The sequence below is a fragment of the Gambusia affinis genome, linkage group LG12, assembly GCF_019740435.1.
Source record: "Gambusia affinis linkage group LG12, SWU_Gaff_1.0, whole genome shotgun sequence".
NCBI lineage: Eukaryota > Metazoa > Chordata > Actinopteri > Cyprinodontiformes > Poeciliidae > Gambusia > Gambusia affinis.
The window spans coordinates 13,861,767-13,884,414 of record NC_057879.1 but is presented as its reverse complement, the minus strand read 5'-3'; the positions used below and the strand labels follow the sequence as shown (position 1 = coordinate 13,884,414).

At 37.2% G+C, this 22,648-nt stretch overlaps 2 protein-coding genes across 4 annotated transcripts in view; both read left to right on the top strand.

Annotated features, from left to right (window-relative positions):
• Positions 1 to 93: 93 nt before the first annotated feature.
• Positions 94 to 6,670, top strand: aire (autoimmune regulator). 2 transcript variants are annotated; one of them, XM_044133956.1, is made up of 13 exons: positions 94 to 2,283; positions 2,478 to 2,652; positions 2,761 to 2,901; positions 3,008 to 3,073; positions 3,154 to 3,288; positions 3,451 to 3,578; positions 3,672 to 3,793; positions 3,887 to 3,956; positions 4,156 to 4,272; positions 4,368 to 4,486; positions 5,528 to 5,606; positions 5,701 to 5,799; positions 6,091 to 6,670. In XM_044133956.1, the coding sequence occupies exons 1-13, from the start codon at positions 2,137 to 2,139 to the stop codon at positions 6,172 to 6,174; spliced, it is 1,482 nt and encodes a 493-aa protein (XP_043989891.1). In that variant the 5' UTR covers positions 94 to 2,136; the 3' UTR covers positions 6,175 to 6,670. The 2 variants fall into 2 exon arrangements, with proteins under 2 accessions (XP_043989891.1, XP_043989892.1); XM_044133957.1 differs by having other exon boundaries at positions 6,094 to 6,620.
• A 3,576-nt stretch (positions 6,671 to 10,246) lies between these two features.
• LOC122841404 (angiomotin-like 2a) overlaps positions 10,247 to 22,648 on the top strand; it is a 32,816-nt gene continuing 20,414 nt past the window's right edge. The window contains exons 1-2 of one of the 2 annotated variants that reach the window (XM_044134685.1): positions 10,259 to 10,399; positions 10,858 to 10,915. The gene's annotated coding sequence lies outside the window, so the exon portion shown is untranslated. Of the gene's footprint in view, positions 10,400 to 10,857; positions 10,916 to 22,648 lie in introns of both variants that reach the window. The other variant, XM_044134686.1, reaches the window with a different exon arrangement.

Sequence of the window (22,648 nt, the reverse complement as noted above, 5' to 3'; positions counted from 1 at the left end):
CCTTTTTATTATTTAGATTTTTAGAATATATTTTGTTGAATGGAATAGAATAGAATATACTTTATTGTCACCTAGGAGAAATTTGTCACGGACTATATAAAGAAATAAACTAAAACCGAACAGAACACCAAAGATATCGCACACCTTCCAGGCCTCAACATACTGTCTATTTAAAATGTTGATTCAACATTTTGACGGTGACGGTTAAAAAAAAAAGAGTATTTAAAACAGTTCTATTTAGTTTTTGAGTTTCTGTTCCTTCCACTGTAAAGCAAGAGCTTGTATTATTGAAAGAAAGAAAAAAAATCCTCAAATCATATACTTTGGTGAGAGATTATACTTAAATATACTTTTCACTACTCTTTTAGTTTACAATTCAGTTACTTTCAAGTTTAATTGAAATCATTTCAACTTACTTTAATACAATTCAACTCAATTCAATGCAATTCAGTTCTATTCACCTCAGTTCATTGGAATTTAAATAAATCCTTTTATGTCAAACTCAGTTCATTTTAGTTCAATTTGTATATTAGTTCAGTTCAGTACATCTATAGTCTATACCTGCTTATTCTTTCATGTCAAGAGGTCACTAGTCAAGAGGTTCACCCCTGAACAAACCAATCTATCACAGGGTCATACAGAACAAAAAACTGTGCAACCCCACACACAGAGCAAAAGAAAATTAAAAATGACAAATTAATCTAATAGTCTTGTTTTCATGTTTTAACTCAGTTCTGGTAAGTTCAGTTCAACAAAAAACAGCTATAAAATGCAACTGGATCCATGTCAGTTTCATGAAATTCAGTTTAGTTTGGTTTATTTTTTTCAGTACACCTCAGCTAAGCTACTTTTGGTACAAATCTTTGCATTTCGACTTCATTTTATTCAGTTTTAAATTTTTATAGAACACTTTTCCAAAGTCTTAGAACATCTAGAACATACTCATTCAACTCAGTTCATATTCTTCAAGTAAACTGTAATTTCATTTAGTCCAATGCGGTTAAATTGAATTGAATTAAGTTGATTTCAACCAAATTCTGGTCAATTTGTTGTAATTCCACATTACAAATATATATTATATAAAACAGTCTAATACTCCAGTATTATAACATTGTCTCCAACACAATCAGAGAATGTCCAACTTTTGCTATCTTGCTGAAAAGTAGTAGGTATTTTGTGACACATAGGAATTCATTGAAGATATTTTAAAATATTTTTTTCCTCTTCAAAAAAAAAAATAAATAAATAAATAAAATCCACAGGGAGCTTCACTTTTACTTTTGGATGGATATGATTCAAAAGAACTTACCTCATACCTTAAAGGAAACATATTAAATCCCTTTTGAAAAATGACCAAGGTGAACACCAGAAAGTTATATTAAACAAACAAATTACTGTGATAGACAAAGATTAGGCTTTACTCTATCACCTGCTGAACTTAGTGCTCCTCACTCCAGATATCAACTTAAACAAATCCACAGCAGGCATTTTTTGTTTTGTTTGAGAAAAAATACAGTACTCTCCAGCTCCTAAATGATGAGCAACAGCTGGACCATGAGCATAGCAGCCAACCGGTCATGTAATCCATCAGCTAATTGTTTACAGTTTTGATTTGCTGTTTCCAGTTCACTGGAAAGTGATAATTATGAGCTCTCTGTGGTGACTCAGAGTCTGCAAACCTGATAGTGGAGGGGAAGTTGAGATGGAAAGAACCTTTTAGGAGGAAAACTGTCATTGTAAAACAGCTTGTTGCCTCACTGTGCTCTCCTGGTGTAAGAGGACAGGTATTCCCCTGGATGAAGGCTGTTGGTGTCGATGGTGGACAAATAAAACTCCTCAGCGGTCTGAGGAATGGTCTTCTTCTGGTACACCAGGTCTGTGGTCTCATAAGGATGTCAATTTTATTTCAACTGTGACAAATAAATGTATATCTACTTCAGAAATTAAACATACTTGACAGGAAAGTGGAAAATCGTCTACAATGCATATTTCCTGGCGTTCTTGAATGGCACACCTGTCAAAATTTCATCCCTTGAATAGGACACGCCCCCTCCAGAGGGGTGAATGTACAATCTCAGGCCTCGTCGGCTCCTCATTGAAGTTCTCATTTTTTGAAAGGAAGATCTGAAGCAGATCATGTCCAGAGTGGAGGTGTTCAGGGACTCCAACCTTCGCTCTCTGCTGCGCGAGCTGCGTACTGACATAGCGATGGCGGTGGATGACCCTTTTCCTGTTGTGTATGGCTTGGCAGACAAAAACATAATCACAGAACAACAGTTGCAGGTAAGCAACAGGAATATATGTCCAAACTTTTATTTGTAGGTGATATTCTTTAAAGACATATCTATGTTTGTGGATAATTACATTCAGTTGTTTGATTTAGATTTTCACGGGACAGCTCTATCCGTCACATTAATCTGTACATCTGTCATGCAGTGTTTTGAAACCCACACACTAGAGCATTTTGTTTTCTCTAGGAAACTCTTAAGAAGGAAGGGAGTGAGGGGATTCACAAAGCCATGTACTCTCTCCTTTCGTGGCTGTTGGAGCAGAGCAGATCGACTCTCCAGGCTTTCTGGAGCAACCTATCCAAGGACTACAACATGGACAGCTACCCCAAGCTAAAGGCACTTCTCGCTAACCAGAATACCAGTCTGTGAAGTCCAATTTCCTTGAAAACATTTCCTTCTTTTAAAAGTTTTGTCTTGACCTCATTTGACTTTGACCTATTCATTCATTCTGCTGATTCTGTCCGTTTAGGACCGGATGCTCCACGGCCCAAAGCTGAAAACAGATCTTATGGAGGAGTAAAAGCTTCTCACAGCAAGAAGAGGAGACATGAGGACAAGGGAACAAATGTTAAGCATTCAGAGTATCATGCTAAGACAAGTGATGGAACAGGTCATCTTACTTTCTTCCAATCAGTTTTTAATCCAACAGCATTTTTCCAGTATGTTTATTGACAAATTTAGCTTACCGTAATTTATATTTTCTAATCTTGTACCAGTGAGTAAAGTCAAGTTGTACAGAGTGAAGAGTGAAGCGCGAGCACTGCAACTACCATCTGGAAACAGTAATACAATATATTCTTGATTAAAATGAACCTGCATTGCTTTTATTTCATGTCAGAAATATATCAGAATTCTGCTACAGGTCTGCAGGTGGTATCTTCTGTTCAGAGAGGAGTAGCCCTTTCCTCTTCTTCATCTTCCTCCTCTTCAGATCTTCCTTTCAGCCAGGACAAAAAAGAAAACATACAAATCAAACAGGAGTGTACTGCACTGGATGGTAAGACTTTGAAAAACTGACATTGTTACTTTTTAAACTTTGATTGAACTGTTTACATTACCATCTGGTTACATGTTTTTTTTTTATGTGAGAAATTGGTAGCAAGGTGTACTGTTTTTTTTTTTCTGTCTACATGAGGTAAACAGTATTGTCTTGAAACAGGCTCTGTCAGAAAGTGCATCAAAGGTGCTGAAGGTTTTCACTCGTACAGTTTAGCAGAGAAGTCCCACGAAAAGTCCAAATCTGCGAGTGCCAGGTTTACCCACCAGGGGGAGGCAAACACAATAACAGTAAGCCATCAATGTTGTCAGTGGTGCTTAAATGAACGGTGCTGTTTTATTTCTCATCTGATCTCAGCTGCGTGTGTTTGTTGGTGTGTATAGATACACTCTAATGATGATGAGTGTGCGGTGTGTAAGGATGGAGGGGAGTTGATTTGCTGTGACGGCTGTCCTCGGGCCTTTCACCTGACCTGCCTCAACCCTCCACTCACTTCCATACCGAGGTAAACAGTTACAGAGGTAAATGTAAGAAGCTTTTAGATAATAGACATTTGATTAAAGTCTTTTAACAGTAAAATTAATTTTGTAATTAACAGTGGCTCTTGGCAGTGTGAGTGGTGCTATGGGCTTAGAATGAAACAAGAAAATGCTCTACAGCTTGTCCAGGTGTGTATATAAAGCCTTTCATTGTAATATACAACACTGTCTGAAAAGAATATGGGTAGACTTTATATAAATAAGGGACTATTTTTCATTATCGAGGATGATTATATTTATAATATTCCAACATCATGATTCTGTCAGTCTGTAAGTATCCAATAATTTAGTGCTTTGCTTAAAAACGTTGCTCTGTTCTTCAATTCAGGTTCTCCCCACTCAGCCTCAGCAAACCAGCGTAAACAACATTAACTCCATCTTAGACAACTCTTTCTACCCCACTTTACACACAGCCTCTATCAAAGCATCGAATGGCAAAAACCAGGTGAGGCATTTTACTTTGTCTTTCCTCCACCTTTGGATCTTCTTTACCCTTTCTGCTGCTTCTTGCTAGTTTATAAATGTGAACCATGTGTCCAGTGCTCAGGTGGAGAGATGGTCGCCCTGAGGGAGGTCTGTGGTGTTTGTCACCTTGGAGGAGATCTGACTCAATGCCTTCAGTGTTTAAAGCATTTTCATGCACTTTGCCACTTTTCCAAGTAAGACAACCTCTTTTTTAATCAGTGACATGAGAAATATGTCGGATTAAAAAATACAAAAGTTATTATGATGTACAGAGCCTTGAACTTCTTTTTATTTTGCCATGTTGAAAAACTTTACTTTATTACCAGTAAGTTAAATCCAGTGCAACCAGTTGCTTTAAATGTGGAACAACAAAAACACAGGTCTGTATCATATGTTCATGAATTGTAAAGGAAAACAGGACATGTTAGATAATTAATTGAAGGTTTGTAGACATGTTTGTGTACTGAAAGTAAATTTGTTTCAAAAATGCTTCTTTTAGAATCGATTGTAGGGGCCAATCAGTGTGGCACCCAAGATTTTATTTAAAACAATGTAATAACACAAGTCCATTCTGTATAAATGTCTCCAAATAAATGTTTGGATTAATTTATATTTTCAGTATGAGATAATACCAAAGGGTGCTTCTTATAACTCAAGCCAAAATACACTGATAGCAATAATATCTAAATGTTCGTTTGATTCCTGGTTTCATGTCCAGATCCCTTATTTGGTGTTTCGTGCCCCATAATGGGATTTTGCCCCTAACTATTCAGAACCATTGATTGGTACAGTGCAGAGCAAATTTCTTGGAGCTCCCTCTCATTCAGACTAGTATTGATCAGCCATACCAGCATTGCATTAAGAGTGTATTTGTAGAGTCAATTCCCAAGTGCAGGCTAATGGATCACAAATGGTGTTTTGCAGAAGTAACTCAGGGTCAGTACTTTCAGAAAATGATGTTAATTATAAATGAAAGATAGATATTCTATACTTTTGTTGCACTACCTTTTTGATATTGTCCTTAGTTTTAAAATTAACATTAATCAAATCATATGAACCAGTTTGACATAGACCTTGATGCACTATAATGTGTAATAATTTTGGAACTGTGTTTAGCTTGGTGATTTAGAACAGTTTAAAGCTCCCTGTCTGCAATGCTCAAATTACACATTGATCGAAGGAAACCTGATACACTTCAGTCTGAGTCACTTGCGATGTGTGTGTGTGCTTCAAAGGGGAAGATCTGTCTGCTTGTCCTGTTCTAGACCATGGAGCAGCTCTGCAGAGAAAGAAACCGAGCCCAGAGGCATGCAGGTGTGTCTACAGACCTTTACAACAGAAACAAAGGAGAAGAAAAGCCTGCACATGCTGCATTGTAATCATTGTACTCTTTCTGGTTTGTGTCTAGCTTGCACCTTCAGTCCAGAACTCATTCAGTCAAGATCAGAGCACTTCCTTCTCTGAACCAGTCGTCAGTAAGGATGAACTGGACTCCATCTTGGGAGATGTAAGGGTAGTACATAGCAAATGATGCAAAAATAAAGTCATCATCTTCTCTGATTGATGAATTATTTCTGCTGTACTTTAAGTATATTCTGATTTGACTTGAACTTTAGTAATGATTTATTATTTACATAACAGCTGGATTGACTGGGGATGAATGTTAGACTCGGGTATTAACTGGCTGCATTTGCTGTTCGGTCCAGTTAATCTTGAAGAACACATCATTTTGAAATGACAACTGGATATGAGCTCGCAACATCTCATCGTTCTTTTTCTTCTGCTCTTTCTATGGCAGCAGAACTCAATTGACGGCCTGTTGCAGTGGGCCTTCCACAACATCTCCAGGCCTCTCCCAGACTCTCAGGGATGCTACAAGTGAAACACAATTATGCGCTCCGGTTTATAAAAACAGGAATGATAAATTGACCCCTGGGTAATTGAATTCAAACAGCATAGTCACTCATGAGTTATAGTCTCTCTCCCACTTTAATTTGGAAATGAATGTTTTATGATTGACAGTTTAATTTTAAATTGCTTTAGAATTTTTCCCTCCCACTTTTCTCTGTGTGTTTTCTGTTCTTGTGCCAATAATCTTTGATTATATGACCTTTGAAAAAACTTTGAACTTTAATAATTTTTTGTCAGCTTACCACAAACCTGAAAGCATTTTAGAAGGATTTGGTGTGATTGAGTATTGCAGAATGGTGAAGTGGAAGTAAAATATTTGCAAAGCGTCTCAGATCAGACACTCCAGTTGGATGGAGAAGACCTCTGAAAATAAGTTTTCAAAGTTTCCAGAGTCCCAGTTTGATTTATGTTTGGTATTTGACTATGCCATTTAAACACATTAAAGTGCTTTGATCTAAAACACGGTATCTCTGGCTATATGCTTAAGGTTCTTGTGCTGCTGAAAGTTTTTTATAACCTCTGACCCCCAATCTCTGGGATTGACCTGTATGTAGCAGCATCTGTGATCCCATCCAAACGTGGCCAGTTTTCCCCATCGCTGCTGAAGAAAATAATTCTCGTGGTATAATATTGCCATGGAGGGATGATGTGGTCAAGATGATGCAGTTTCAGTTTTTCCTTACACACAGCATTTTGCAAGGATAAAATGTTAAAGTTTGGTTTCATCAAATCTGAAGATTGAGGCTTTGATTGAGAAAATGTGGAAAAAAAAGCAATATTTTTTGTTGGAATATGTATTTGTGGTTGTCAGAAAATATTTATTTTTACTAGAGAAAAAAACTAAACAAAACACATCCAATACGACAAAGTTATTTAAAAAATGTTTGAAAGAAAGAAAGACTTTATGGTACATGTTGGTTCTCTCTGACCGAAGCTTCAACCCAGCACATATTAACAAGCGCTTCAAGGGTTTCTCTGTAGTATCAATGCACTAGGGTCAAAACACACACAGGCATACTGGCAATGGACTTCGAACCGCTAGCATAACTACCGCAGTCAGAATTTTATAAAAGCCTTTATCTTTGTTTTCTGTTTGCTGTTGTTACCTAAAAGATCCCTAAATGCTACAAGTTCTGCTGACATCCTGACAACAAAATCTCTACTCTCAACACTATCAGATAGTTCTGCACAAACTACTAAACCCAGACCAACACTTATCACATACATCGGTGGAACAGGAAAAATAATAAAAGCTTCCAAGGTTTTTAACATTATTTCTGTATCAGATTTGCACAGTACACCAGATGTTTTTAATCCAGTCAAGTATTTGCCCTGAGAAATTCCTCTATTTAACAGGAATTCCTGCTGGACTATATCACATAGATGAGGAATGTTGTTATTGTCATGCGATTCGTGAGGTTTAGTACGACTGCCAGTGGGATGAAACTTGGACAAGAAGCACAAAGATTTTTCTCCTCTTGGTATTTGGTTTCCATAGCTCCCAGGACCTTCAGGCTCAAAACAGAGGATGATTAATATGCTTGGTGCTGCGCCTTCACACATGTGCAGATTTGTTTGTTTGTCAGCACATTTATATCAAATTGCTCATGCAGCATCTTCTGAAACTTTCCCACTTTGGTGAGAAAGCCAGCATCACACAAAACCAAAGAGGGTAGCAAACTGGCTTTTCATGACATAAATTTTATCCAGAGTAACTTCAGATTGATTCATGTGATAAAGCACTTTTTCAGTCTTCAGATTGTCTATCCATTCATACAAATCAAATACGGTAACCAAGTTAATTTAAGTCAGAAACACATGCTTATTATACAAAAACACACAATAACTGATTTCTTTACTTAAGCAAAAAAGACCAAATAGTTTCACACCGCAAGGTGGCTCCCATCTAACAAATACAACAAAGCACCAACTGCTGGATTTCACTGTGCCAACTCTGTCAAGCAAGCATTGCTGTTTTATAAGAGGAAGTATTTCCTCTGACAATGTTTGTGTTGATAGTGAAGTGAAGTGGGAATTACCCAGATTTTTTCAGAACAAAGGGAACATTCCTATAAACCCCCCAGAAATGATTGAAGTGAGGAAGCTTAAGGGATTTATTTTAGGTGAGCTCAGTTGTGTTTATACCTCAGTAATCTTTGTTTTTTGTCTCAGTTTTGCTCATTTCAGTGCATTGTTGTTTGACAAATAAGGGTCCTTGTATGTGGTGAATGAGCTAACTTTAGATAGCACCTGTTCTGTCATTCTAATCAACTGATGCATTTCTACACTAGACCCACATTCACCTAGAAGTGAACTCACATCTTTGCAGTCATCCCCTGTTCCTCTTGTTTGTGTTTTGTTTGTGTTTTTTTTATCCTTTGTTTATCGTAACCTCTCATGGGCACTGCAATGAACTGTTGACCTCAGCGGCAGTGATAACTTAAACACAACTTTTCTTAATGTTAAACTAATGAACTAGTTAACAAAGTTCGAGCCCGAGATGTCGACTCAAGTAAAACTCCTACTTCAGAAAACTTGGACTTCTGGTCTGAGTCTTAGATCTTAGTAAAAGTTTTTATCTCGTGCAATGAATTGGAGGAAGCGTCAGTATGTGACCAACTGACTACAGCAATGTCTTACTGTGAAAGGATGGGCTTGGTTACTAGCAAGTGGTGATGATGATGATGATTTATGGGGGCTTAATGGCTCATAACAATTTGTTGATATTAATTGTAGCTTCATTATAAAAATTACATTAATGTCTCTCAAAAGGAGAAGCATTTGTACTTCCCTTATTTTTTTTTTGGCATAAAACTATATCCTTTATCTGGATCTTATACAAATGATATGTGCTGAACATTACTGCATTGTAGTCTAGATTGTGGTTCATCACCTTTGTTGCATAATCTCTACTCTCCAGTCAAAAATATTTCCATTGCATTCATTCATGATGTCTAATGAGGAACAAAGGCTAACTGAGTTGTGAGTCAGCAGTCATTTTTCTCTCACTAATGTGTCGTCTCATCATTTTAACAGTTGGAGAGCTCCTCCTCTTGACCTGACCTACATTGTATCTTACCGATTCATCAGTGGTGACAAAATGTAAATTGTTTGTAAAGTATGTGCCTACGTTTCTCAGAGTTTTTATGTTTGGACAGTAAGTGAAAAGCTGTGAAACCCCTAAGAATAACAGTAAGGCAGATATCTGCAGTGTTTTGTTCCTTTGTCAGTCAGTGTGAAGTCACAGGGTCATGTTCCTTAAACATACATCCTGTTACTATGGTGTTGGCCACAAAACTGGAAACTCCTAATATATATATATATATTTATGTATAAGGTGAAATTCCCATGTTTCGGGCATCTTTTAGTCATTTTGTTTCATTTCCCTACAAGTTTTTTTTTAAAGTCCGTTCCCAGAATTGAGGCAGGGGCTGGTCTGGTCTCAAGTATTGAAATATACTACATGACTTACTGGCAAAAGTGCTTTCACTCTTTGTCAATAGTATTGCTGAGGACAGGAAGTAGTCTGTGAGGGTCCCACAGCACTGTTGGTGTGAAGCTACAAAGCAGGAAATGCCAGAAGTTTGAGACACTGAGTGAATTTATGTGTCAAACAAACTAATGGTGAATCTTTAATCTCTATTTTGAGAAGAATATATTTTTTTGAAAATCCCAACCTTTAAACTAAGGACATTCATTCCAGGGAGAGACCTTCAACACACCTGAGTCAAATAATGAGGTCATTAGCAGGACTCTGGAGAACTTAAGAGGTGATTCAGCTGTTGGATTCAAGTGTGTTGGACTAGGGAGACATCTAAGAGTTGCAGGACACCGGTCCTCGAGGACCAGGATTGCCCACCCCTGGTCTAGGACGTTTTAACTCAGGGGTCTCAAACTCCAGTCCTCGAGGGCCACAGTCCTGTAACTTTTAGATGTGCCTCTGCTGCACCACACCTGAATAGAATAATTAGGTCATTAGCAAGGCTCTGGAGAACTGATCTACACAAGGAGGAGATAATTAAGTCATGTCATCCCAGTGTTTTGTACCTTTGACACATTAAAAACTGCAGGTCAGTGGCCCTCAATGACTGGAGTTGAGACCCCTGTTTTAACTAGTAACGCATAACTTTGTGTTTCTTTGGAGCATAAGGCGTGACATTGAGCCATTATTCAAAAGGAGAAAGACAGGTGAAACGGTGAGAAAGACAAGTGTATCTAGTATCTATGTACTTCATATAGTTTTGAGGCTGTTATAGTTGTATAGGTTGCATCACACTAAGAATGTGATGCTACTCAAGTTTTAATATGCGTGTGGAGGCAAATGACCCATAATGCTTGAATGTATGGAGGATTTGAACATGCAGAGCGTGCACCATTTTCCTTACTTGGATCGAAATGAGTTCTACAGGTCTGAATACCGAACATGTTCATTCAACCAGAAATGAGTCAAAAGCTGTCTTATTTTTCTTAAGGAGGCTTCTATGACTTTCAGATAATTCCATCCTTGAAATTTGTTTTCAACACAAAATTCTTTGTTGCCATGATTTAGAAAAATGCTTGTTTACGTAAACTTTAGAAGACTTCGCTGGATGCCTGTGGGACTGAAATGAATGTTGTCTTTTTTTCTGAACCTTTGCTCCTCTGCTTGATTTAGTGAGATGGTCCGGTGCCAACATTCCTGGGTTATATAAGAGCGGTCCGAAGTCAGTAAGGTCTGAGATCTTACTTTTCTTTCAGAACTCACTGAAGTTGATCAGAATATTTTGTTTAGTTGGGTCTGAAAACCTTTGTCAGTAGTCCATAAACACATGCAATTGCTAGTCTTGTTTCAGACTTTTTCCACTCTGTCAATGCACTTTTTTCGTCTTCATGCAAATGTTCCACTTTTCACAGTATAGCTGCTTCTTCTGTCTTCCCCCCAAACTATGTAAATTATTTAATTCAACAAACGTCTTCGTAATTTAAAGTGATGGGTAATAATGTACACAAAACCCAATTACGGCAGTAGCAGTGGTCAGATTTTATCTTTGTTTCTTGCTCTGCATAGAGTCAAATGGTCAGCTTTGGAATAGCCTGAACCTTTAGAGGAGGAATCTCATCCAACTGCTTCCCTGTGTTTCCTCTTGAGAAGTTCAGATAATGACATGCTGGCAAAACAGATTGCAGGGTTGCCATTGGTATGAAACTGTAAACACGGCAGGGAAAGCTTGTTAGGACATTCCAGAATAGTCCTCAACTGGGGGATTCTTGGAAGAGCTTGCCGGGTGTTTGCATTCCTGCTTTGGGACTACAGTGCTAACAGGGTTTCCTGTGGTCATAACTATCGGTAGTGTGAAAAGTGCATGAAAGCAAATACAGGATACATGGCATTCCTTATTTTCACTCCCACTTAAAACATTGTGAATTTTATCTGTAATATAAGTTTAACAAATTTTGAGAAGAAAAAGGCTCCTACTGACCTTGAGCAAGTTATCAACATATAATGTCTCACCCTCAGTCTTTCTATAGTTGGCAAGCGAATCCCAGTGCTTGAATAGAATAGAATATTCACAGTAGGAAAAGGCAGGTGTCAAAAGCAGGAAGTTAATATAAGTAGAACCATGCATATGCCCACAAAAGTAGAAATATATAAATATAAGAATAAATGACCATAGAGAAAGGACATACATATGTCTCTAAATTTACACACACACACATATATATATGTTTTGTTTAAAAAAACTAAATCTATATAGAAAAGAAAATACACATTGGGACATTTTTGACTTTCTTTAATGCATCAAAATTTCTCTTATACGTTTTCTACTTTAAATTGGATTTTATATATATATTTAAATATATATCACCCACCAAACCGGCACCAGATGGTGAGGCAATGTAGATATGTATATTTAGATATATTAATAAATATACATGTATTGTCTCACCATCTAGTGCCACTTCTTTGGTTTTACCAGCCTTTATTGGGAGGTGGTTCTGCTGGCACCAGTCCAAAAAGTTCTGTGATGAAACCAACTGCAGCAGAGTCATCAGAGAATGTCTGAAGATGGCAACCTGGGAAGTTGATGGAGTCTACACTTCAGAAAGTTAAGAGCTGGTTCCCGTCTTCTTGTCAAAAGATGTGAATAAGATCTCAAAGCCACATTTCTATAGACTGTTCAGTCAATATTAAGGATAAATATTTGTTTCACTCATTAGTTGTATAGATGCACATAAGTTGCAGGTTTAGAGAACAAAGCATTAGTTTTTAGTACAATAACATTGATCTTTAAAACAATCTTGTTTACATTTTTTGTACAGATTACAATGTAGTTTTGTCTAAATGGTGATGTAAGATTGCTTCAGATTACTGACAGACTGTAAACGTGGAGATAATGGAACGGAAGCACATGTAACGGCAGCCAGCCAGCATCAGAAATGTGTTACTGATTCTGCTTGTTTTCCAATAATATCAAGTACACAGTGCAAGCACAGCAGTTCTACAGACACTTTTATCTAACTGGGGCCAGAGCACAATGTGACTTTTCATTGGCTTCACAGAGATTACTTCTTTGCCCTTCCATTTTATATTATCAATGACTTAAATAACCACAGATTGGATATTTTCCCTCTGGTTTCTGTCCCGACACTAAAAATAAACCTTTTTGTATAGAATAAAACAATGGGCTTTTATTAGTTTACACAATACAGAGTCTGTGTTAGACTTCAGCTGAAACCATTTACATATCTCACAGCTGAATCATTGCGACTTGATGGGGCAACAACAAAGCTGGAAGTCATAAAGACTTTTCTTCCAGTCAACAATTTTAGAAATCATTTGATTTACACAAAAGTCTTACAGTAAGTGGATGAACAAGCTGAAAGAAAGGAGTTAATTGCTTTTGACTTATCCTGAAAGTGCAACATGAGGGCGATAACTGCTGCCTGTCGGAGTTAAAACAGTTTAACTAGAAATTACTGTCAAGTCCAAGATTTTTAATGTCTAACTATTTTATTATTAAATTTATTTTAGCAAATGTATGTAAGAATCAGTGTTCTTGAAAATAGTATTTCCATGCAGGAGTAGGGATTTCATTTCAGCAAAAATAAAAATAAAGTATTAAAAGTTTGAATGAAAGCAGATCATTGTCTTTTTCAAATTTTAAATACGTGGCATCTTATTGTTACAATAAAAATGCAATATTGTATAAAAGTGCAAGTTTTTTTTATATTATAAAAAAGTATTTATATTGTAATATCAAGATATATTGTTCTAATGTGTAAAGTAAATAGATCTAACATTGTAATGTATTAAAAAAAAACCCACAATTTTACTATTGTCTTTATTTAATTGAACTTATTCTATAAAATATGATCTTTCTTAAGTACCATCAAAAGTTAAAACTGTTAAGATTCCAGGTTTTGTTACTTGAGACCAGGATAAATCATTTCAAAATGTTTTCACAAAGAACACACATGAAAAGAATGATTTTTAAAAAATGGCATTTGTCAGGCCATATCCAATAAATGCTATTAGCTGCTAAATAATGCTCGGTATGTGATCCTACATGACATAAATAGACTAGAGATTGTTTGCTATTTAGAATAAAATAGTTGAATTACTAATAAGCCCTACACTGTCTAAAGAAAGCATTAATGTATGTAAATACACAACTTCCTTTCAATACAGAGCTTAAATGGAGCTTAAAAAACTGCAATCTTTCCGTCACATTCAACACCTTCCAGGCAGCCGCATCCATCAACTACCTGCTCAGCTCTTTATCGTTCGTCACAGACTGCTGATTCCTGCCATAGGCCACATTCTCTTCATTGCCACTGGACCGATGGAAAGCCCCTGGTACATTTTCAGAGCCGCTGAGCTCGAATGCAGGCATGCGGACACAGAGCCCCGCTCTCTCACCTTCTTTCTACAGTGCCGTAGGCCAAACCCAGCCATCAGATCACATGCTATGTGCAGCCTCAGCAGCAGAGGAGCACTGCTATTTACTGAGAGCGTGTGTGTGTGTGTGTGGGTTTGAGTGTGGGAGGCCAAACACGTTCAGGTCCAAATGAATGACTGGCATCCTGGTGACCTCCCAGGATGGCATACAGCTGCTGGTCAGGACGAATGTTTCAGGACGGGTGTCATTGCTTTTTTCTGCATCAGCCAACTGCAGGAGACATGTTGTCTCCAAGGCAAAAAATTGTTCACATTTCTAATGAGCAGCTATGCCAGGTTTTACAAGTGGACCCCAGAGCAAAATCTCAGAGTGAAAAGATGATTTCAGATTTTTCTGTAAATTGTTTTATTATTCAAATATGGCTTTTATATTTCAAAATAAAAATGCTAAATATTTTAATGGCATTTGGATAGCAACTAAAATCAACTGAGTAACTAAAATCTTCAATTTTAATATCTTACAAACTTGTTGTAGATATCGTTTATTGCTTGATTTTACATGCAGTGTAGCCTTTGGCAAAAAAAATAAATAAAATTACATATAAAACTTTAACAGAAATATGTGGGCTGAAAGAACCAAAGAAAATGAGGCAGAAGAAATTAGGCAAAGGGAAAAATGGAAAGAGGAACATTATTACAGGAACACTCAGCTATTTGCCCCCAGAGCGTTATGAGTAATGCGCCTGAAATCAGAGGCTAGACACTCAGAGTTGTTATTCAAAGGAAAAGTCAAGTTGCTATGGTATTGTAAACATGTAAATTTCATGTGCTTAAGAAGGTGAATTAATTATTTCTCAATAAAGCCAATTTCCTATCAAGTCAAGAGCAGGTGTTGAACATCTTTCAGATCATTTAGGGCAGGAAGGTTTTGTACATTTCATTTTTTATTGTTCTGAGGTTCAGCTTGGTCACATACCAAAGTACACACTACAAGAGCAGTCTGAGGGTGTGTCATTTTGCCTGCAATGGCTTAAAATTATGGGCTTAAAGCCACAAATTTACACAATTTGCAGTCTCACTCTGTCGAGCTTACTTATTCAGTCCAACAGCACGATATGTTGATCCTTGTGAAATGTCTACTTCCTAAAACACTATTCTCTTGTGCTACACTTTATTTTCTACAGAGGGTCTAGACCCTTGGGTATCAAGAAACAAACGACTTGCATGGAGCACTGAAGGGAGATGAGAATCGAACAGGATTGCATAGGAAGGCAATGGCCACACTACTATTTTATAGATATTTTAAAAAATTGAAGCCACAGTTAATTATTGTCCAGGTCACTTGATCCCAGCTGCTGAAAGCACTGAGTTCAGTGAAGCAAAATGAAACATCTCAAATATCATGAAGGGTAAGCAAAATGAGGAATTTCCAGTTACACAGACAAAGCTGGGAATTGCTTAAAACACACACCTAATCTCCTTAGGAAATGAACATACACTGAAATTCTAGTATTTTGGAAATGTTTTTCTTTTCTACAGAACCCTTTGTCAACATGCTTAGAAAAGAGGAAAGGACCCACATGCTCTGAGAATTGATGCCACCTCTTATAGCAAATATGTAATGACTAATGTCTCTGGTTTTCATAGACTTCTGTTTCAAAACAAGCAGTGAATTCTGAACTACTAGTGTATCTGAAAATTGCAACTGGCATTCACAATAGATTACAACAGATTACATTTTGGGCACTAAAACATGTTTGAGATATGACTCCACATCTGTTTTAGCAGCAGAAGATTTATTTCTTCTGAGTCATGCACTAGGTCTGTTTGTCTGGAACGTCTGCAGATTCCTTCTTCTCTGCACCAAGACATGCAGCAACACGCTATTTTATTTCCTTTGCACAAGTGTACAAGGTTTGAAAAGGAATTCATGCTTGTTTCAACATAAATTCACATGAAAACCAATATCAGCCCTGGAAGCAATTCCACACTGCAAAGACATGGGAAGCTTATTGTCAGCGTTTTCCTGTGAACCGGATACCACCAGAGCGCTGCACGCCTCACCTTTGTCCATTGTGTTTGTGTGAAAAAGGAAGCAGAGCAGGGTTGTGAGATCCAAGGAGAGGAATCCATCGCACTCTTTCTGACTCATATCAGTTACATTCCTCACCAATACTACCCTATCAGATGACCCCGTCTAACTTTCCCATCGGTTCAGCATTGTAACAAGCATCCTGTCCTGTAAAAGTATTAAAAGTTTCTGTCTCGGGACACGTACACTCATGAAAGACTCATTTGGTCTCTGAGTCTGAAGGCTTGAACAAAATCTACTGAAGCAGACAGAAAGCAAGACAGGGAGATAATCGGTGAGTCAAGAATTTAGTTTAGGGAGTTGTGGGAGTTTTAGAGTAACGACCAAAAATAATATGTTCCTGGCCATGATTACTGCAGCTTCAGGAAAAAAAATATATACACTCATCTGACGGATGTTTAGTAGGTCTCCTGCATATTTCAAAATTTTCAACAATGTGTGTATAAAAACAGTCATAGAGCCTCTTATTTAAAAAAATAAGATTTAAAAAATGAAGAAAAAAAAAATCCAAAAAACATTAGGTTGCAGTGTTTTTGGCCCAAATCTGTAGAAAATTATGATGCTTTTGAGAAGCAGCCAGTCTCCCAAAAACAGAGGCTGGTCAAAAAACAAAGCTGAAACAAAACTTGACTTGAGGGCCTACTTTCTGTCAATACAATCATGCAAAAGATACTTCAGCAATAACATTTACGTTATACTGTTTATGAGCTTCAGATTCACCATTTAGCACACAACTGGATACTTGTCTTATAGTTAACTGAGTCAGACATCAGGCAATTTATTGTCTTTTCATTATCTACTACTTATTGTTAATAAATAATAAGTAATATTAAGTGGCCTGAGTCATAAACAAACTTTGCATCTGCTTAGGGTTCCCTGCTGATTTGAAATGACACAGGAAAGGAGAACAAATGAAAGTGCTGTAAACATAGTAAATAAAAGACAGAGAAAAAAAATATTTGGCCCCTCACAGATTTCTCCTATTTTATTTGTTAGACTGAAGTTTTTCAGATCACACCAAAACTCAGGCCACTTAATATTACTTAATACAGCTCTGTATTGAAGCTTCAATAGCCACAAACATTTACTATATTTAGCGCCAGACCTGATGCGTAAAGGTGTCTCATATTTTCTGCAAATGCTTCTGTTCTTTCCCACAAAGTAGATTCAAATCATGAAATATAGGTTTAGTTAGGCTCAAGGTTTCAGAGCCCACAGGCAGACAGACACTCTGAGGATTTATTTTGTGGTGTAGCATTTCAAATGCTGAGCTCCACTGACTTTTGGAAAGCATCCATAATTCTCAAAGGATCAGCCTCACATTCCTTTGGTAGTTCACAGGAAGTGTGCTACAATGGAGGACAAAATGACCAGAGGCGTTGCCCATCACCAGACATACACAGAGAGTGAACGGAGGAAGTAGTGACTTGGTGTTAAATGACATGAACGGGCTTTTTTAAAAGCTGGAGACTGGCTGTGTTGCTTTAGACTCTGGACATGAGAGGGAAAATGCAAGCACCATTCACTTTGCCAACTGTTCTCCCTCCATGCAGAGCTGCCCACAGTGGTTTTTAATTCTAAAGAGTCTCTACAACAACAACACATCTAAGGCATAATGGGAATTTTTATTTATTTAAGAAGGTCTGAAGAGTCATTTGCGTGGTAGTGGACACCATCAGCAGTTCAATGCTATCTCAGGGGGCTTATAGATTTTAGGTCTAATAAGATAATCAGCCGGAGGCTAGCTGCTACATACAACAATCGATTGCTGTGGACTGCTGTGCTTCGATTGCACCCATTTTCTTTACCAAGTCAACTGGAGTTTACATTTTAATTTTGGGTGGCGGTTTTAGAGGTTGTAGGTGGATCATGTAATAGTGTGATAATACTGTGTTTATAATCTTCCATTCAATACATTAAGATATTGGTCAGTTAATCAGTCTTTCATAAACACTCTTGCTAGTTTAATTTATTGTTCTAAATTCCCCTTAGAGTTGAGTGTATGCATCCATGGTTGTTAGGAAAGCAATCCAGTCGATCGCACACAAATCTTGTGATGGACTCTCAAACCTGTCCAAGGTGGATGCAGCACCACCACGTAAATCATATCATAAAAATCAAACAAAATTGGTGTACTAAACTTAATTGATTTGAATCAATGTAAGTTGCATCTTAAATCACTTAAGATACATTAAGAAAATGATGCCTCACCGTGGGTTTGTGAGCTTGACTAGAAGACTTGGGGGTTGCTGAAAAGATAAATGCATGGACAAGGACAATGGTTTTGGAAGTTCTTAAAAGCACCATAAATAAATTCTAAAATGTATATGTAGGCAATGCAAAAACCTCAAATTTGGAGTAATTTGATTTTTCTTTTTGGTCTTTGTCACCATTTCTTCAGATAGACTTTGTAAAGGTTGCAGAGGGGCCTTATTTTTTATGAGAAAACTATAAAGCAGAGCATTTCTTGTCTTGTTTACGCTCTAAAAGTATGTACTCAAGTCTCTGTGTTCGACAGAAATACACATGATTAGCATGCTGTAACAAAAACCTCTGCAATGCAAAGAGCCCGCAAGTCAGTCATGTTTAACATCCTTAACATAGTGCTGGTTTGGTCTTATCATGTCATAAATAGTCCAGACAAACATTTTGACTTTGACAAAAATGAAGATTTGTTTTCTCCCTACAGGCAAGAAATTTATGTTTTTGAGAACACAAAAGTGGATGTTTCTATAACTTACAAATGTCAAAGTGAGCTACGGTTTTGCCCTCTGTGATTGTTCTCTTACTTTGACATGTTGCCTCATCTGAGTGATGAGAAATCATCGGTCGGTTTGAGATTGGGATATTTGTAGAGTAAAATTAAACCGTGGCATCCTTTTTGCTGCTGCTCTTCATTATGCGTGGTACAAAGAGCCTATGTGCTTGTAGTTGTGGCGTTTCATGGACCTCAAATTCCAGAAAACAGCTGCCACACACACGCGCGCATGCATACACGCACACACACAAGCACACGCACTTAAGCAATCCTTAACACAGATGCATCAGCTTACCCAAGAGTGACCTGTGGTGAAAACCACAAGACTGGATTCCTTCAGGCCTGTGACAAGCTGCAGCACTGTTTCCTTTATTCCCACTATAACAAATATAACAGCTGAAGCTACTTTTCATATAAACATTATACTTGCAAAACATGCTGTTGTAATAAAAATGGGTGCACCTAACAGCCTACAGCATTGTTTAAAAAGAAACCAGCATGGGTCCCTCTATATGATTGAAGCCTGCTGATATGTTAAAGATGAAAGGCCAAAATCTAATGTGGCATTTCAACAGCTAGTCATTTTTGAGACACATTTCCAGGAACGTTGCTGGTAGGAGCGTTGGTATTCTGCAATTTTATGGGTGAACAATTGCAGATGATAAACTGACTGGGCACACAGCCAAATAGTTTTGATAGAACTAGTGTAAGGCAAAGACTGTTAAACCAGACAATAAAACTTAACATGCATATTATGAAAAGGCAAGATTTACCCTCTGATAAACCGTAGGCATGTTAAACGAAGAGTTTTGTTGTAAACATTAAGCTTTGCATTAGATCTAAATGAACGCAAAAAGCAAAATCATTAAGCTAAGTTGTAATCCAGATCCAAACCTGACAAACAACTTTAAACAAGCTTTAGGTTTGTAGAACCCATATTGTCACTATATATAGCATTAATACTACTAGGTTTTCATTAATTTGAGTTGAGGTTAAAGTACTATAACAACTATTTCCACTCAAGATGTTTTAAAAACCTTATGGGCTGGTAAATGCCTTCAGTTAAAGTAATTCTCGCCAATGTTTGCATCATGTTCTACTTCTGTAAAATAATAAATCCAGTCCTTCCAATCAGAATCTCTGTCAAAATCAAAAGTCACTTTTGGTTGCTAATGATCATCAGCTCAATTCTTGTCTCTATAATGTCATTGGATTCAGACACTCAGAGAAATTCCAGCGTTTTCTTTTATTTAGTGTGCTCTTTAAGCAATATTGTAGCCCCTCACATCCCTCAGTGAAAATTCATAATTCAACGCTAGCCATTAACACTAACACTTTATCAAGGAAAAAAACAAAATATGTCACTAGATTGCAAAACATAAACTTTTATTTTATGTTTTGCCATTTTTGGCTGCAAATAATTTCATAAATGTTTCCGTTTTTGATGAAAACATTTAAATCTTCTTCAGAAAAAAAATAGTGAAATGAAATGGTTTTTTTTGTTGTTGTTGTTTTGTCTCTTTTTAAAACAAAGTGGCCCGTGTGCATTTTTAGTTACGTAGTACGGAGCCCTCCAGGGGACATGAGATTTTTTTTTTTTTTTTTTTTTTTTTTTTTTTTGCGTTCTCTCGCAATAATATACTGATCAGTTCATGCGGCATAACTGAATACTGTAAGCCTTTCTTACGGTGGCCACCGTACTTTCTGCTTTACTACAATTTTATGCAAGGTTTTTCCATGAATGTTGATATCTCCTTGTGAAATATCTGAAGTTTTATATCTTTTTCTTTAGTTAATGCACCACAAACCTATGATATAAACAGAAATTTTCCGTAAGTAGGAAATAAGTAGAAATACATGCCGTTCTCGTGTGCAGTTCCATCTCAACCTTAACAGACACAAACATGTAGTGAATAAATCGATTTTCAATCAGCTTTTTGCACCAAAGCGTTAAAAATAATAAACACGTTTTATTATTATGAAAAACGGCTAGTGGTGGTAAAGGGCCGCTCTGGGTTAACTCGATTGATACACGAGTTGATTGAGACTCGTGTAATAATCAACTCCAAACCACTTCTTTGTTCTGTCACAATTATCGATTTAGTCCATTTTGATCATCATGCTCCAAACTTTGCATGGACTAACCACCCCGCTGCACTCGCTTCCTCATACAAAGCCAGCGCGTAAGTAACCTTCCCATCCATTAGTTGATGACAGCCACGCCCACATCGACACGCCCTCAACCCAAGTGTCAAAGCCGCGTGCTCCTGTCATACCTTAACATGCAATGATTGAAAGTCAAGGTGATTGATCATGAGTGATTAAAAATCCCTGCATGTTAAGGTTGAGATGGAACTGCACACGAGAACGGCCCTTTAAATCATTCGGACTGAGACACAATCAAAACTGTCAGATGATTTATTACCCCGCGATAAAAACTCAGCAATAGTCCAAATAGTTTGGATGTATTTTTACTTCATTCCTACTTACGAAAAGTTTCTGTTTATATCATGGGTTTGTGGTGCATTAACTAAAGAAATATATGTAAGCTTCAGATATTTAACAAGGAGATATTAAAATTAATCGAAAAACCTTACATAACCTTGTATTAAAGCAGAAAGTACGGCGGCCACCGTAAGAAAGGCTTACAAGTATTCAATTATGCTGCATGAACTGATCAGTATAGAAAAGAAAGAAAAGGAAAAAAAATCTCATGTCCCCTGGAGGGCTCCGTATTTAGTGAACTCTGCTGCCAACATTTTTATTTTGAGGGATTCAGTTCCATAATATACAATTAGGCCTACTGTCTTCCTCTTGATGTAAACGTGTTCTCTTACTTTTTTCTTTTTTACATTCTCTCTGTTGTCTTTTTAATTCCTCGTTGGCCTAATAAAGCGCCGCGCTGCTTTCCTGCTCCTCCTCCTGTGTGTGTGTGTGTGTGTGTGTGTGTGCGTGTGTGTGTGTGCGTTGGTATATATGGTTTAGCCTGCCTTTTCACCTGAATACGCACTTACGTTACGCGGACCTAGGGGTAATACAAGGACACCTCCAATGTCCGCATAAACCAAGGAGTGTATTTTAAGTTTTGAATATCTAAACAACATTTTTTCTCATAAATGTAAAGTTTTATAGGAACTATGCCCGAGTTTGCATGATTTGGACCATGTATTTGTACTTTTCAGTGAATAAACAGCGGGATATCTCACTTTCTTTAATTGTCCTTTTATACCTGTAACCTGAGTTTTGTGTATTCCAGTGTATAACACAGCGCCTCCTGATTTCAGTGTATGAATTGCAGTTTTACACACATTTTCATACACTACGCGCGCTTTTAGCTGGTCATCATCTGATTGGCTGTAAAAAAAACTGTGGGCGTGTCTTATTACCAAAACATCCCAGACGCAAGGTTTTTAAAAATTAAATCCTCATTTCAACCTGCAGCCCTCAATATGGACGTGTTGGTGGAATAACTGTGCACAGGTAAGCATTAATGGTAAATTAAAATAATTTTTGCCTAGATGAAGTTATTTACAACTAAATAACTGCAGATGCAAGAGAGGTTTTTGAGCAAAATGAAATAATTTAGATTTTAATTTAGGTGACATTAAAGCTAAGCAACTTGTTTTGGATATTTGCATCAAGTAGCTTAAATATGTATGCTTTTATGACTGAAAAGACTTACCTGAAGCATTATAGTTTTTATTCCGAATGTTTTA

What these genes read in the sequence shown, in the direction of transcription:
- aire (XM_044133956.1), top strand. Translation starts at nt 2,137, where the DNA reads ATGTCCAGAGTGGAGGTGTTCAGGGACTCCAACCTTCGCTCTCTGCTG. An exon ending in TCTCGCTAACCAGAATACCA is followed by an intron (nt 2,653 to 2,760) that starts GTCTGTGAAGTC and finishes CTGTCCGTTTAG; the next exon opens with GACCGGATGCTCCACGGCCC. An exon ending in TGGACTCCATCTTGGGAGAT is followed by an intron (nt 5,800 to 6,090) that starts GTAAGGGTAGTA and finishes TTTCTATGGCAG; the next exon opens with CAGAACTCAATTGACGGCCT.